Raw genomic sequence first — 17559 nt, forward strand, 5'->3', positions numbered from 1 at the left:
AATATAAATTGATTATCAAATTTTCCTTCAAGTGAACTTAGAATGTTCCTTGCAAAGAGAAAGGGATTTATATTGCCTTTTTATAAAGAAATCAGATTCTGTAATGGCCCAGTGTTCTCTAGGCTTAATGGCTTCTCTGACTTTTGTTTGCCACAAATAAGCAGAATTTTTAAACATTTTAGTTCACCTTTAGTACAGATCTTACTCTCACTACCTGAAAGTAGTAGCATAAACTGGCTCTCATGTTAGAATTTTGTGGGAAAGGATCGATGCTTCAGTGAACATTTGATCATGTTTACCTTAGCAAAATAAAAGAAAAGCCAGGCATTCTGAAGAAGCCCTTCACAGTATTTTCCACATACGAAGGTATTGTTCGCAACATTATAAGGGAGAATAGAAGCTCAGCATTGTTAAACAGTTATCATCCATGACCGAAGTATAGGTTAATGTGGGTACCTTCAAGTCCCCAAGATTTGAAGGGCTACTCATTTTTGTGTTCTTTCTTGCCACATTTTGTGCACCGATCAGTCTCATAGTAGCACATTTTGCGATGATTTTGCCTCCTGTGTTTCTCCCATATACCTTTTAAATGCTGGAGCACAGGAGAGACTAACCCAGAGAGCAGGCTCCAGATAATCCATCTGAGAAAACTCTGACATTGTCTATCACTCGCCATTTCCCTTCCTTCATTTCCTCTAGACGAAATTAAGCAGACCCAGTGCGTGCTGGCAGGATCATTTCTAAAATCAGCTGTGTTCGACTTTCCTTGTGCCTCATCAAAAGGCTTTTAACCCAGTTACTTCTTGAAAGAAAAATATTTTACAGTAAATATCTTATCATAGGCACAAATGGAGAAGGCTATGAAGTAGTATCAGCGCTGAAGTTGGAAGCAGAGCCTCTGGAGATGAGCTCCAGTTCTCTGCCATCTAGGAAGGGAAGGGTTTTGAAAGTTACCCTAGCTGAGAAAGTATGGAAGGCTGGTGAGGCTAGAGCTGCAGGGAGTCTGTCTGGGGCCACCTGGAGTCTTTTCTAACACTGGTCACACATTTTCTCCACTTTTCCCAAGGCCTGCTTCCCTCCTGCTGCGTGCACATTTCTTTCCATTTCCTGACAGTCTCAGGAACTCCACCACCAGTTAAAAGAACTACTCATATTTCAGTCCCTTAGAATCTAGTTAGCTCTTTCATTTCCTTTTTTATTTACTTGTGATGGTCAAACTTACATTCTTTTTCATTCTCTGAGTCTGGATTATTTCAAGATGTTTTGTTTGTGTGTGTGTGTGTGTGTGTGTGTGTTTTAGCTACTAGTGAGGGCTAATATAAGAGACCTTAGGATGCTCCTCTATTGCTAAAAATAACCTTACTTTGTCTTCAGAATAGTATTGAGCTAAATGCTACCTGGTTTTCTAGACACAGTCTTTTAACAGAAAAAGGATGTAAATCAAAAACCTTAAAAAATCCGTAGGCTATGAAAAAAAGCAGTAGGGTATTAAGAGTATAGTACTAATGTAATTTATTTTGATCAATGTACCGTGTTTATAACAATGTTAATAAGTAGGAAAGCTGGATAAAGGCATATAGGAATTCTCAACTATCCTTGCAACTCTTTTATACATCTAAAATTATTTCAAAATAAAAAGTTTTAAAAACTTTTCCTCATAGTATTAATTCCAAGACTTCACAAATTTGGGATATTTAGTGATACATATGCTAAAAGCCAAACACATACCTCTGGCTATTTTCCCACTTGGATTTTCTCACCACATTCTTGGTGTAAACCCATCACACACTCAAGGTCAGGTGAACTTAGACTGAGTCCACAGATCTGCCACCTCCAGCTTTGTAAGCTTGGGGAAGTAACTGATGCTCTAGGATCGGTTCTTATCTGCATCACGTAACATTGAGTCCTACTCCACAGGGCTGTTGTGAGGGCTTGATAACAGAACAGTCCTGGACCTGCCACATGGTAAGCCCTGAAAATGTTGCTCTCAGTAGCCCTCCAGGATGGTACTCTGAGAAAAGCAAAATTCAGGTTCTTATTCCTTCCTTAAGTTTGTTTTCTCTCCTTAAAGTTGCTTTCCCCCTCCCTCCTTAAGGATACAGAAAGGTCTGGGTCAATACTTTCCCTGAGAATAGGGCAAAAAACCCTGACTCCGAGATGAGGAGGGAAGGACATAAGTAAAGATGGTTGGCAAAGGCCTTGCTGTTGGCTGTCACATCTCTGGCCTTTCTCTCCTTGTCAGCACGAACAAGCACCAGGAGCCTTTTCCACAACCTCTTCTGCCAAGTATTACTTATCCGCTTACCTTGACTTCCCTAAACAGGTGCGTATGTCTAAGCCTTTCCCTTCTCTCTAATTTTTTTTACATTGCATTCATTTTTTTAAATTTCAGATTAATATAAGGGTATATACAATTAGGTTCATTGCTTGCATTTTGGGGGTAATGTCCAAATTGCAGTTGAGCCCTTCACCCAGGAGGTATGCCATGTACTCCTACATTGTACCTGATAGGTGAGAGCTTACCACAGTTCCAACCCCCTCCCTCCTCTCTCCTTACTTGAATTTGTGTTTTTCTCTCATGCAGGCATGTAGTTGTTCATGTACTAATTTCATGTTAATATTGAGTACACTGGATGCTTACTTTTCCATTCTTGTGATACTCTACTTAGGAGGATATTCTCCAAATCCTTATAGATAAATACAAAAAATGTGAAGTCTCCATCATTCTTTATAGCTGAATAGTACTCCATGGTATACATACACCACAGTTTATTTATCCATTCATGGATTGATGGTCGCTTGGATTTTTTTCCACATCTTTGCAATTGTGAATTAAGTTGCTATATACATTTGAGACCAAATTTCCTTATGGTACAATGATATTTTTTCTTCTGAGTAGATACCTTGTAATGGAATTATGGGATCAAATGAAAGGTCCACTTTTAGCTTTTTGAGGAATCTCCGTACTTCTTTCCAGAAAGGCTGTATTCGTTTGCAGTCCCACCAATGGTATATAACTATTCCCTTCTCTTCACACCAACACCAGCATCTGCAGCTTTAGAACTTTGTGATGTGGGCCATTCTGGCTGGGGTTAGGCAATACCTCAAAGTGGTTTTGATTTGCTTTTCTCTGATGATTAAGGACAATGAGCATTTTTTCATGTGTTTGCTAGGGCCATTTGTCTATCTTCTTGGGAGAATATTCTGTTCATGTCTCTTGCCCAGTGATAAATGGGGTTGATTGTTCTTTTCTTGTTGATTGATTTGAGTTCTCTGTAGATTCTGGTTATTAGGCCTTTGTCAGATTCGTAACATGTGAATATCTTCTCCCTGAAGGTTGTCTATTTGCTTTAGTTGTTGTGCCTTTAGCTATGTAGAAGCTCATTATCTTGATCAGGTTCCATTTATTTATTTTTAGTGTTGCTGCAATTGCCAATGGAGTCTGCTTCACAAAATCTTTTCCTAGGCTGCTATAATCAAGAATTTTCCCCACACTTTCTTCTAGAGTTTTTATCATTCCATGTCTTAGATTTAAATCTTTTATCCATCATGAGTCAATTTTTCTAAGTGGTGAGATGTGTGGGTCCAACAGTCTTTTACAAGTGGCTAACTATTTCTTCTAACACGATTTATTAAATAGGGATTCTTTTGTCCAGTATATGCTTTTATTTGGTTTATCAAAGATCAGATGGCAACATGTGGCTGGGTTCATCTTCAGGCTCTCTATTCTGTTCCACAGATCTATATTTCTACTTTTGAACCGGTATCATGCTATTTTGATCACTATGGACTTGTAGTATAGCAACATGATTATTCCAGATTTGTTTTTATTCCTTAGAGTTGTATTGGCTATTTGGGAGTTTTTCTGGTTCCATTATGAAATGAAGAACTATGTATCAAACAGTCTATAAAACCAGTGTATGGTGCCCCATGATCGCATTAATGTACACAGCTATTATTTAATAATAAAAGAAAAAGAACTATTTTTTTCAAGTTCTTCAAAGTATGATGTTGGTGCTTTAATGGGGATTACATTATACCTGTAGATTGCTTTGGGTAGTATGAACATTTTACCAATATTGATTCTTCCCAGCCATGACAATGGTATGTTCTTCCATTTGTTAACAACTTCCACTGTTTTTTTCCTCAGGGTTTCATAGTTTTCTCTGTAGAGATCCTTCACATCTTTTGTTAGTTATATTCTAGGGTTTTTCATTTTCTTTGAAGCTTCTGTGAAGGGAATTGTGTCTTTGATATGACCCTTAGCTTCACTATTGTTGGTATATATGAATACTGCTGATTTGTGGACATTGATTTTAATATCCTCAGACTATAGTTCTTGATCACTTTTAGGAGTCTCATGGTTGAGTCCCTGAGGTTTTCTAAGTATAAGATCATATCACCAGCAAAGAGTGAAAGTTTGACCTCCTTGTGGAGAATTTCCCAAGCATTGTGAGAGATCCAGACATACAGGTACTACATAGTTAGAGAACTCCAGGACAACTCAGTTCAAACAAAGCGTCTTCTAAACACATTGTAATGAATTTGGCCAAAGTCAAAATGAAAGAGAAAATTCTGAAAGCAGCCAGGCATAAGGCTGCTTCTTAACAATAAGGGGGAAAACATTAGGATAGCAGCAGACTTTTCAGCAGAAACTTTATAAGCCAGAAGAGAGTTGTCACTTGTCTTTAACCTTCTTAAACAAAGCAACTTTCAGCCTAGGATTCTGTATCCTGCTAAACTAAGCTTCATATGCAATGAAGAAATAAAATATTTTCTGATACACAAACATTGAGGAAATTCACCCCTACGAGACCAGCTCTGCAGGAAGTCCTCATACCCATTCTATACAGAGACCATCACAATGAATGACCAGCAAAGTAAAGACATGCTAGTAGCAAAGTAAAGAAACCAAAGGACAAAGCCTAGCTTCCACAAAGGCCCAAGTGATAAAACTAAGCAATGGACCTCCACAAAGTAAGATGAACAGCACTCTATCATACTTATAAATTCTCTCAATAAGTATGAATGGCTTGAATTGCCCACTGAAGAGGCACAGGTTGGCTGACTGGATAAAAAGGCACCAGCCAAGTATATGATGTCATCAGGAAACACGTCTAATCTCCAGGACAAAACAAGACTGAGGGTGAAGAATTGGAAAACAATATTTCAGGAGAAATCAGAAAAAAGCAGATACATTGGGTGTCAAACCAACAAATTGAAGAAAAAGATGGACACTGTGTACTGGTCAAGGGAAAAATACAACAGGGAGACATTTCAATCCTAAATATCTATGCACCCACCGTAAATGCTCCCAGTTATATAAAAGGAAGCCTAACCAGTCTGAACAATATGATATCCTGCAACACTATAGTAACTGGGGACTTCAACACCCCACTGACAGAACTGGACAGATCCTCCAAGTAAAAAAAGAAGCAATGGACTTAACATGACTTTAGAACAAATGAGGCTTTTCTTCTCATTGTGAATTGATGAGCTCTTTCTCTTCTTAAGGGAATTTCTGATGTCAGAGAGCTCCAGAAATTAGACTATGCCTTTATTCTTTGATGCAGCAGATATTTATTAAATACCTACTTTTCACTAGACCCAAAATAAACATAATCCCAGCTGTTAGCTCACAGTCTAGTTTGCAATAAAGTAAATAGATACTGTAATCAGTATGAACTAGATTACAATTAAATAAATAGAAAAATCAGTAAAGAAGCCTGATGTTATGATGGAGTGAAATTAGAGTACTGTAGGAACACTCCTCCCCCTTTCCTTGCACTTTTCAGGAAGAAGAGCCTCTGAGCTCTAAGATCCCGCTGCTTGGGAGCTACTGGGACAGAAAAGTTTTGCAGTATTACTGACGCTAGTCCATATAACCCTCTTGCCCAAAGCAAACTGTCTTTGGTCTCACAATCCCAAATTTCTTCTGCCTTCAAAATTTAAAACATCCAGAACATTTGAGGTGCAGAGACAAGAGAAAAAGGAAACTGCTGTAGTAAGATTCCTCAGGTCCTGCTATAAACAAGCAGCTAGATCTGGAAGGTGGAAGAGGTGGGAATGAAGGAGCTGTACAAGGAACCTCATATATAGATCCTCTGTCTTTTAATTTGAGAGCAGGATAGTTCAGAAAATGATGTCAACACCAGTTGTATTCTAAATAACTAATTAAGGAAATTATTTCTTCTATGTATGTGAAGCTCATAGTACATCCCCTCATTATAACGTTTATCTCTTTGTATTGCATTCATCTATTTTTAAATCTACCTCTCGCTCAGCTGTGAATGCTCAACCCATTAGGGCCTGCCACCTGGCAACTTTGAAGACCTTAAGGATAGAGAAAATCAAGATAACTTTATTGTGAGTTTTTGTTGGATTATAGTAATGAATCCTACACATTAATCTTTGGTCATCTATCTCATAACATCTTACAAAGAAAGAAAAAGCAATTAGATCTTGCATCCTGCTTCTTCCCTTCAATTACTGTGCAACCACCTCTCACTCACCCTGCTCCCTCCTCCTTTTGTACAAATGGGTCAGAAATGGCACGATTCAGCTCCACTAGTAGAGCGTTCAAAGGGTCCAAGTTATAATTAGCATCACAAACGGATCGTTTCAGCCTCTCAGCCACTTACCATATTACCTGCGCCTTTAAACTATAGCTTCTGATTTTAATCTTTTTGGCACCACATTCCCAAAAGTTTATAGTTTTGCTTTTGTGATATCCTTGACCCCACAACCTGGGTCCTGTCAGTGTTAGTGCCTGAGCATACATATTTGAATAGATTATGGGAAGATGAAGAAACTAGCAGTTAGAAAGCTTATAAAGGAACAAACATAGAACAAGGAATATATCAGCTCATTATATGTGCTTGTAAGCTAACATTAATAATGATGATAGTGGAAGAGTGGAAATGATGTCCTTTAAGTGTTAGGAAAGTTTTACATATGAGGAAAAACAACCATAAAAAATTTCATTCTGGGATATTCTCAACTCCATAAACTGGGCTACTGATTTCTAAATGTATAGACTTGCCCAAACTACTTGTATTATCTGTCAACATGTCTTAAAATGCCACAGATGCTCAGAACAAATCTGGCCTATACTGCTAATGAACAGTTTTCCCCATCTGCCACCTCTGTCTAAAAGGCTAAGAAGGCCTTCCTCCCTGATCACAAAGAACATAATTATTGTCTATAGAGAAGTCAAGTACAAAGGCCACCAGCCTTTGCAGGCCACCAGAGATTAACAGCTGCCTCTTTTTTGATTGGGAGAGGTAATAACAGTTATTCTGGTTAATAATTGGATGGATTCCCTGCCCATGTAATTCAGATTGAGGCTGTCATTTTTTGCTCACCTCTAGCTAAGCTGGGTTATTAGAACAGAGCCAATAATCCTATTAGTCAGTTGTCAGTCTCTCAGTGGGAAAGAGCAGGGGAAGGCAGAGCTATTAAGATGTTAAGCCAGGTAGGTAAGGAAAGCCACACATTTCATCTTTAGAGGTATCTTTTCTTTTCTTTTTTAGAAGGTGAAAGTAAATTCATTCACAAAGTATAGAAAGTCTAACTCCATAGACAGCAGAAGCAAGTTCTCCCTGCAGTAGAGAACTGGGCAGGTATTTTTTTCTTTATCAAATGAGAATTATAAAGTTCTTTATGAAAACTTTTTGTTTTACATATCTGGATACAAAGTTGTTGGAAAAAACATGAAAGAGAGAAGTAAAGATACCTAATTATCCTTTAGAATGAGATAGTTTCACTCAGTGAAGAAACTTCACTTGGTATCTACAGCGTATGCATCCCGTGCTCCGGTTAGGAACACAGAGAAAGGAACATTCAAGCTTTGCAGTCTAGTACGTGGACACAAATAATTTCAGGTAAGCTGGCAAGTGATAGGAGCCACAGAAGAAATACAGTTAAATATACAGAGAGTTTTGTCTTTAGTTGAGGGGATCAGGAAAGGCTTAATGGAACAAGCAGCATTTGATCTTGGTCTTAAAGGATTAAGAGATAGTGTTTGAACGTTATGAATTCAGAAAGTGGCAGTTTGAATGGAGAGAATAATGATGGGTAAACATTTTTAGTGTACTTACTTGTTCTGGATACTGAGGGGGATAAGGACAAGTATGGATATAAGATGGTGTGTTTGAAGAGCATCCAGCTTTGTGCGGTGGGGGGTACAGGAGAGGGAACAGTCAGGATTTATTTTCTAACGGACAACATCAGCAGATACAACTACATAGGTTTCTCCATCGATCATACATTCATAAGGCATTATAGGCTCAACAGTGAGAAAGCCACTGGTCTCTTCTCTATAACAATATCCCCTTCTGTGTATAACTACTTACTATTATTGTGTTCACTTATAGTGCCAGAGAGAAAGACGCAACTTGGAAAAAAAAACAACAAAACTCTGGGTAGCAGTCTAGATCCACGTGTCTATAATGGCCTTTCACTAGAGGAGAAAGACTTCTGAACTTAGAGTCTTGTTCTCTCTGTCCTTGTGAAGTTTTATGATTGAAAGAATTTTGTAATTCTACAACCTTAGTGTTTCCAAAAAAAGACAAAGAAAATGAAATGTATAGAGTTGGGGCAGCATATAAAACAGGTTCCTAAATAGATGACAGACCTCATCCATTTACCTGCATACAGTTACCATAAAGTATGCAGTACCCCTTCCCACAGTTAGGCTAGTAGTTGTCTTTTCCATTTTGGTTCAATAATTTCCTCCTGTTCCGCCTTGAAATAGGTGTTTGGACATAATCATTCTAGGTTGTACAAATTTTCTGTGTACGCACTTTATTTTAAGTAATAAAGCTACTTTCAAAACCCATTTCTTTTCAGAATTAAAAAGAAATTCTGGTTTGTATTTGTTTTGGAATAATGTTTTTTCCTTTTTTAAATTTTTTTTTCTATTTTTTGCAAAGCAGCATAGCAATGATTGTGTTTGTAGGATTGCCTGAGGTTGAGATCATAACTGTAAGTATAAATTCTATATTAGTAAGAAAAAAGAAAACAGGAGAAGGAACTGTGGGGGGTGAAGAAGGGAGGGGGGAGGGCTGCCATAGATTCTAGAGGTTTCACTTTGTCTGCATTTCTCCTTCCATGCAAATTCCCCTTTAACTTAGTCACATAGTAGGCCCATAGGAAAGAGACAGAAAGCTTTCCATCAAAATAGAGATCTGATTGTGTCTTGGCAAGTCAAAATCAGTCTGCATATGGATTTAGTTCTACCTAACCAGTGTTTTAACATACTTTATATTTAGAAATATAAATGCTTTATATTAGACTTAATATGTAAAAATCCATTAACTGCTGTCTTAGAAAAAAATCAAATGATCTGGACACACCTGGCCAATATTCTGTCCTAAAACAATCAAGGCAGAGCTTATACTTTCCACCATTCATATGAGCACCTATGTGAACACCTACTATGTGCTGGGTATTTTCCCAAGTTCTAGAGTTGAAATTGTTTAAATTGCTTTTATTTGTATAAATATATTGCATAAACTGTAATTTTGCTACATGACACAGTACAACCTCTGTAAATTGACCACCCAATGGACCATAACAAACTGTTCATCATCCAGAGGTGGTCAGCAGAAGGAGCTAGGCCTACCGTACTGACCTGTACGTGTGCTGCATGTCTGGTCTGTGAAAATTAGGTCAGCTTAAGGAGGTGGCCAGTGTGGGTAGATGTTGGAGGTTCTGCTGTATTGTGTAGTGGTGAAGTCAGGGCATTTAGTGTATCCATTACCTGAATATTGTACATTTAACCCATGAGGTAATTTCTCATTTCCCTCCCCACACCCATTCACCCTTCCAGGTCTCCATTGTCTGTCATACACACTCCTCGTCCACATGTACACAATATTTAGCTCTCACTCATAAGTCAGAATTTTCTGTGTCTGAATTGTTTCATTTAAGATAATAGCATCCAGTTCTATTATTTTGTTGCTACAAAAGGCATGACTACATTCTGTTTTAGGGCTGAGTAGTGTTCTGTCATTTATATACACCACATTGTCTTTATTCAGTCGGTCCCTTTTCTCCACATCTTCATCAACATCTTTTATTTTTATCTTTTTAGTAGTAGCGATTCTGGCTGGTAGGAGATGATATCTCACTGTGGTTTTAATTTGCATTTCTTTGATGATTAGTGATATTGAGCACTTTTTCATATGCTAATGGCCATTTGTATGTCTTTTTTGAAAACTGGCTCTTGGTGCCCTTTGCTCACTTTTTGATGGAACATCCAGTCCTATTGTGGCAGAAGAGCATCGGAGGTGTGAGGAGAATAGTGTGCGGGAGGTGCCTCATGACTGGCACAGCAAGTTAGTGTGGTGGGAATAGAGAGGAACAGGAGACAGGGAGCTTTCTGCTTCCTTTAAGTCTACCTGGATTGTTGTGTGAAAATTATTTCCTTTTTAGATTTTTTTATTTTTTTTTTATTAAATCATAGCTGTGTACATTAGTATGATCATGGGGCACCATACACTTGGTTCATAGACCGTTTGACACATTTTCATCACACTAGTTAACATAGCTTTCGTGGCATTTTCTTAGTTATTTTGCTAAGACCTTTACATTCCACATTTACTAGGACCTGCGGTGCATCTTACAAGGGTATATGTGAATCCTTTTTAGATTTGCATGTAAAGTGTTTCATATCACGTGTTTGGCAAGTTTTTTTTTTCTTTCTTAATTTTAACATTTGTATGGTTCACCACTGAGCAGCTTGATTTTTCCTTTGCTATGAGGTAAGAAGTCATCTCTGATGTCTCTGTGTAGAGAGATGGGATAGGTGCTCCTCATTCTGTCGGAGAACCAGATCTGGGGAACCACGTCCCTCCAGGTTGTACTCATGTGCCTCTACCACGTGTTAATCTATCACGTCTCACAGACATACTTGCCATCTGAAATAAATCCTTTTGTTTGTTCATACTGTTATTTATTCATTCATTCATCAGGTATTTACCATTCCTATTCTGTGCCAGGGCAGGGGCTGCAAGGATGAATCAGATGCTGCTTTTCAGGAGCACACAGATGAGAGCCAGGAAAACAGCGAACAGGGCAGAGATGGTGGGATAAGTAGGAGTGGACACAGGACATAAAAGAGAAGTTAGGAGGATATTGAGCAGTATTTCTATCTGGTCATGTCTACAGAGGAGAGTCTGGAGGTAGCTTGTTGCATTTTTATCCAAAAGCACACATAACCACATTCCTTAATTTCAGGGGGATATTTGTGAGACTTTTTATTTCACAGTTGGCTTTGCTTTATTTCTTTGAAAAGCTATAAATGATAGATTAAAACTTCAAAATTTCAATATTCCATAGTACATTAGTAAAAAACTTGGTTTTGAATGGCCTTTATCTTCTTAAAATTGGCTTATTTTGTTCTGTTTCATGTCTATTCGAGAGGTCACATCCATGTAGTTGGCACTGCATAAAAGGCTTTGAGGATTTTTTAAAAAGACATACATAAATGTATACATTAAAATGGTCTGCTTTTACTCAGTCCTTCCCCCCTTCACTTCTGCAGTGTTGACCCAGTTCCCTCCCATTGTGGAAAGTCCACAGCAACACCCATAGTGCTGCTCCGTTTCCCTGGGGGCAGACTGATCAACTGGTGCATCTGCTCGGTTTGCAGCATTGTATACCTTGTCTTAGAATTGAGAGATGTCAATACATAAAGGCCACTCCTAGCATATGTCCAACACAGTTGCATGTCACGTGTGCCAAATACATGGGAAAAAATGTTTCAAGCAGTATTATCCATATTCCACTAAAATGGAAGATGAGGGAGAGTTTAGTTCCTGCCTTGATGGTTGTTAAGAAGGTTCAAGGAGAATGTGTCTTTCAGTCTTGAAAAACTGAATCTCATTCTTTGGACATGAAGCTCAAATCCAACGAAGAACCATTCTATGAGGCAAACACAATAACAAGAATGGAGGATTCCTTCCCGGGATCATACCAGAGAAATTATTAACTATTTGCATTTTCACAATTAAACCATGTGAAGGATTTCTGTTAGTCATTCAGTAACCACTGAGCACTTCCTGAGGACAGTCTTCATGCTAAGTGTTGGGTCAGGTCAAGTGCCCACACTCTCTGAGTAGATGAGCAGACATGGTCTCTGATGTCAGCAAGCTCAGAGTTTGGTGGGGATACAAAGACGAAAATCTAGAGGATCCTCTCTTCTGGGAAGAAACAGTATATACAAAAGCATAGAGGCATGGAAGAGTATGGTTTATGTAGGGATTTGGTTGAAAGAAGCCCCTGCTAGGAGGCTGTTGGAGAGGGATCAGATTCTGAATAATTGCTCTAAGTTATTTTGGCCTCATTCTGCAGACAGTTAGGAAACAGTCATTGGAGAATTTTAAACAAAGATTGGCATGATCATATTTACTCTTTAGAATATTTCCTCATTGCATACATAAGCATCCACGGCAGAACTACTCAAATGGTGTCCATGGGCCAGTGTTAGGCCACTTTTACACAAATCAAGAGTAAGTTTTACCAAATCAATGGAGTAATTTTATGTCTGTTACATCTAATACAGTAATCTGACCACTCTAGAGACTGTAGCAAACTGCTCAACATATAGAGGTGGTAACAAGGAACTGGGCCTACTGTGGTACATGTCCCGTCTATGAAAATTAGGTCAACTTAAGGAAGTGGTCAGTGTAGGAACTATTTGCATTTTGATAGTTAAAACCATGGAGGTTCTACTATATTTTAAAATGTGGGCTCCTACTTAGCTTATCTTTTATTTTCTATTTGTTCAATACTTTATTTTATGGTATTTCACAAAAGTATCAATCTATAATAAACATTTTAAAAACAAAAAAATTTGTTTTTACATAGAGAGTTTGGGGAGCAGTGCTCTAGAGAATATACTGGTTGGGGTAAGCCTGAACCCAGAAATGCTAGTTTGGAGGTTGCTGCCATACGTTAATCCAGAGAGTGTGGGCACTTGAGCTGATGGGGGAACAGCAGGCATGGGTACAGGATACAAGAGCTATGACACAAGTAAATTTGTCAGAACCTGGAGACCAAATCAGCGTGAAAACTTAGAGAAAGTGTCTAGAGGAACAGATCTTCTTTTGAGACTCTACTAAAAGTACCTTACCTTATACATTACTATGAACTTTTCCATCCCTGTTTCACCAAGATTTTTCATTTATTTTTTAAGGTGGTTATGCATTTTTAATATTTTTAAATATTTCATCTATAATTTCTGTTTGCTTTGTGTCTAAGAAGAAAGGGGGGGTGTATATATATGTTTATTTCCCCATCTTGACCCAGACTCCTCTGCTTTTTTCCCTACACTTCAGATGTTTCCATGGTTCCCTAGGCCTGGCATTGGTAAAAGTATGGGTGTGATAACCAATCTCTACCAAATTAAATATAGAAAATGTTCATACATTACTATGTGATCTAATTTGTATGAAATTCTGCACTACACAAAACTAATTTATGACACTGAAAATCAAATGAGTGGTCACTTCAGGGAGGAGGGATTGACTGCAGAAGGGTCATGAGGAAATGTTCTGGGGCGATGGGAATTGTTGGGCCTTGACAAGCATTTGTCAAATTTGATTGAACAGTATATTTACCATCTGAGTCTTTCACCCAACTTTAAAGTATATACCTCAATTTAAAAAAAATTTTTTTTAACCAGAAATAGCTGGTACACATAAGACGTTTTAATTTCCATGGTCATTAGGAAATGGCAAATGAAGTGAAAACCAAGTTTTGGTGAGAATGTGAAATAACTGAAATTAGCACTGTACTGTGGTGTGTATGCAAACGGTTCCAAATATTTTAGAATGCTGTTTGGCTGTAGCTACTAAAACTGAGCCTGTGTACACTGTGTGACCCAGCACAGTATTCTCCAAATACTAAAGCAGTATTCTCCAAAGTGTCAAAGTAGAAATAACCCAAATATCAGTCAGCAGGGAATTACTTAAATAAATGGAAGTGGAGAGTCGGGCAAAGGAATAATACACAGCAAGGAAAGTGAGTAAAACATAGGCAGCAGCATGGATGAGTTAGAAATAAACAATTGAGCAAGAAAAGCTAGATAGAATAGGATATATACAATATGATTCTATTTTTATAGGTTTGAAAAGAAGGCAAAATGAATTCATGATTTTAAACGCCAAGATAGCCTTTACATTTTGGAAAGTGCTCCCTAGTGAGTAGGACGGGTACCAGAGATACTGTTGCATGCTATAAAGCTTTATTTTTTAATTTTGGAGTTGTTACAGAATGTATTCGACTTGCTAGAACTCCACTAGCTATACAGTTGTGCTTAGTGTATCAGAGGTTATTATTGTTTTCTAATTATATTGACATCTCAGCATAAGAAGAAGGGATGGTAACAGCATGACATTTTTAAATAAATTATTGACCTCTTGGGTGCAATTTTCTGAGAAACAGAATTGCCAAGAAACATTTGTAAATTGCCAACAATTTACAAGAAACAAATTGTAAATTGCCAAGAAACATTTTTCCATTCTGAAATTATTTATTTATTTATTATATTTTTTTATTGTTGGGGATTCATTGAGGGTACAATAAGCCAGGTTACACTGATTGCAATTGTTAGATAAAGTCCCTCTTGCCCATTCTGAAATTATTAAGAATGACTTCTTATCTAGCTTTCACAATGAACTTATTATATAGTCACAAAGTATACTTTATTGTGTACAAAAGAGGAAGGAATTGAATGGTTAAGATACACACATGATTACACTGCCAGACTCCAGACATGTATGGATACCAATAATTGATAATTGCTCAAAACATCAGAAGAATCAGACAAATACATTTGAGAGAGTCTATGTATACTTGTATCTTAACCCGCCCCCAACCCCAGGAGAAGAAAAAAAACCTCTATTTTTAAAAGAAGTTTTGAGCGTGGTGAACTGTAGACTGCTGGAAGAAATGTAAGGTAGTGTTGTAATGGAGGGTGTGCATTAGTTTGCTTGAGGCTGCTGTAACAAAATACAAAAGAGTGGGTTATTTAAACAAAAGAATTGTATTTCTTCCTGCCAAGGTTTCAGCAGGTTTGGTTTCTCCTGGATGGCCTCCTCTCTCTGTGTTCTCGCATGGCTTTTTTACTGTGTTGCCATGTCCCTGGTCTCTTTCTGCTCTTATTAGAACAGCAGACCCTACCTTACCACCTCACTTCTCTGTAACTGAATCACCTCTTAAAAGATTTTATCTCCAAATACAGTTATATTCTGAGGTGCTAAGCGTTCCACATAGGAATTTTGGAAGGTTATAATTCAGGCCAAAATAGGTTTTTGTCATATTTTTATATAATACAGTGATTCTGCCTATGCTTGAAAACAAACACAGTCTAGCATAGAATCACTCTTCCCTCCTCCTGCAGAACTTGGAGAAGGTCTTTCCCACAAGAATTGTATAAAGTTCAGAAACTGAACAGAAATAACCATAGGTTTAGTTCTAAAGTGAATACTTAATATCTCCCCAGAATAACTGAAGTGCTAAAAAAAAGACACAGCTAAAATGGTTAAATATTAGATTATTTTATATTGCTAAAGAAAAACATTCTAGGAGAAGATACCTTTGTGAAAGTCAATGTATCCTGTTAGGCGGTAATTATAATTATAACATGATGTGTTTTTATAAGTATTGCTAAACATTTCTATATTTTTTATGTTTTTCCCCTCTACCTGTAATGTTTTATCCCTTCCCCCTTTCTTTTGCCCAGCTTACATAAAACTTCAGCTCTCTCAGAGAAGAATATCCTGGCCCTTTCCCAGTATGTAGTTGTTTCCCCCATTATTCTCATAGAGGTTTTCTTTATCTTCAATGTACTTATCATAATTAAGATCATCTTATTTGTAATTATCTGATTACTGTTGGCCCCACCCACTAAACTTTAAGCTTCATGATGGACAGCAGCTATGTTGATCTGTATTACCTAGCTCCAAGTAAGCATTCAACAAATATTTATTGAATAATTGAACCGACAGAATGTATTAGACTACAACTAAATATTTTATTTGGTTATAATTTTAAGTCTGGGAAACTGGGCTAACTTCTGTTTGTATTTCTTCCTAGAATGTAGCAGATCAGATTGCATTTCAAACTGCTGGTGGATTAACAGCCCTTGAACACATCCTTCAAGCAGTAGTCCCAGCCACAAATGTGAATACAGTTTCACGAATTCCTCCTAAGTAAGTATAGTTTCTTAATCTGTCTTTTATGTTTCATTTGTGGGCCATTTCTGCCCTATAGTTTCCATATGGGAGACCATAAGAAAATTGTATGTGTGTTCAGGGTTGACTAGCAAAAGCTTACACTCCCCATTAGAGAGAAAAACAGAGGTGCTCAACTTCACTTACAAAACTCAAATTGAGCCTAAAAAGCCTTATAAAGGAAATCTCTTTGGTCTATCACCTGCTCTAATTCTAAATCAAGAAGAATTGATGAACTTCTGAGCAGTTCTAACTGCTTTCAAAGGTTGAACAGAAATAAATTATAGTAAGAGCCAACTTTTTGTGGTGCATGTAAACAAAGGTAAGTAAGTATTAATACATTAACAAAAGCCTGAGCTGTGAAATTTGAAGAACTTTCTAACATATAGGAAGTGCAGTCAGAGGCCAAGACTGCCACGGTCTAGAGTCCAAGCCAAATTGCTGGGAACTAAATTGCACTTTGGTCTCGAGCTAAAAATTATTCTTTGTCATAAGGGTCCTGTGTAGCATTAGACCTAATATCTGCTTCCCTCATCTGTTAAGTCACCCTTTAGCCCCTGGCCCCTGAGACATGGTAGCAGACAGTTTTACTTCTGTAGTATTGTGTTCCTGGGTTGGAACATGTACAATTTCTGGATGTTTTGTGGAGACTCTTATATAGAAAGGGTTCAATAAGACGTTTTAATAAAAGCTAATTCATACCATGAAGAAAACTTTTTATTATAGTATTGAGCACACTAAAAGTGAACGTTTTCATCTGTTCATTGGATGCAACAGGACAAAAATTTCACGAGCGTGTTATCTTTTTTCCTAAGAGACATTTTGGTAAAATAGAAATGGCATTGAATTTGGAGTCCAACAAACCTGGATTCCAGTTTTACCTCTGCCAGTTACTGGCTGGGAGAATTTGGGCAAATGCCTTAATCTCAATGCATCCCTTTGCTCATTCAGAAAAGTAGAGATAATCCGGTTCACCTCACAGTGCTACTGTGGGGATCAGTAGAAATAATGTATGTGAGAGCTCTTTGTAAATTGTAGAGTTTTATAAATGTTTAAGTGGGAGCTTTTGAGATAGTAGTCTTGCCTGGTTTAAGACAGTGTTGTATACTTGACGTGAGATGTTTCTAAGTATAAAGTTTTTGACACTGAAGTTAATTTGTGCTCCTTTGCTCTACTCACAAAGTAGAGATTCATGAAGGAAGGCATAGGTTATTCTTTACATCATAGTTATTCTGTAAAGCAGGAAGCTCCACATTGGGCTGGGCACAGTGGCTCATAATCTGTAATCGTAGCACTTTGGGAGGCTGAGGCAGGAGGA

General features: G+C 37.7%; 1 protein-coding gene across 1 annotated transcript in view; it reads left to right on the forward strand.

Moving 5' to 3' along the window:
• SCAPER (S-phase cyclin A associated protein in the ER) overlaps positions 1-17559 on the forward strand; it is a 580407-nt gene that overhangs the window by 416946 nt on the left and 145902 nt on the right. Inside the window, exon 24 of the mRNA XM_053594624.1 lies at positions 16105-16220. Coding sequence (XP_053450599.1) covers positions 16105-16220 — 116 coding nt within the window. The remainder of the gene's footprint in view (positions 1-16104; positions 16221-17559) is intronic.

This window comes from Nycticebus coucang, chromosome 6, assembly GCF_027406575.1.
Source record: "Nycticebus coucang isolate mNycCou1 chromosome 6, mNycCou1.pri, whole genome shotgun sequence".
NCBI lineage: Eukaryota > Metazoa > Chordata > Mammalia > Primates > Lorisidae > Nycticebus > Nycticebus coucang.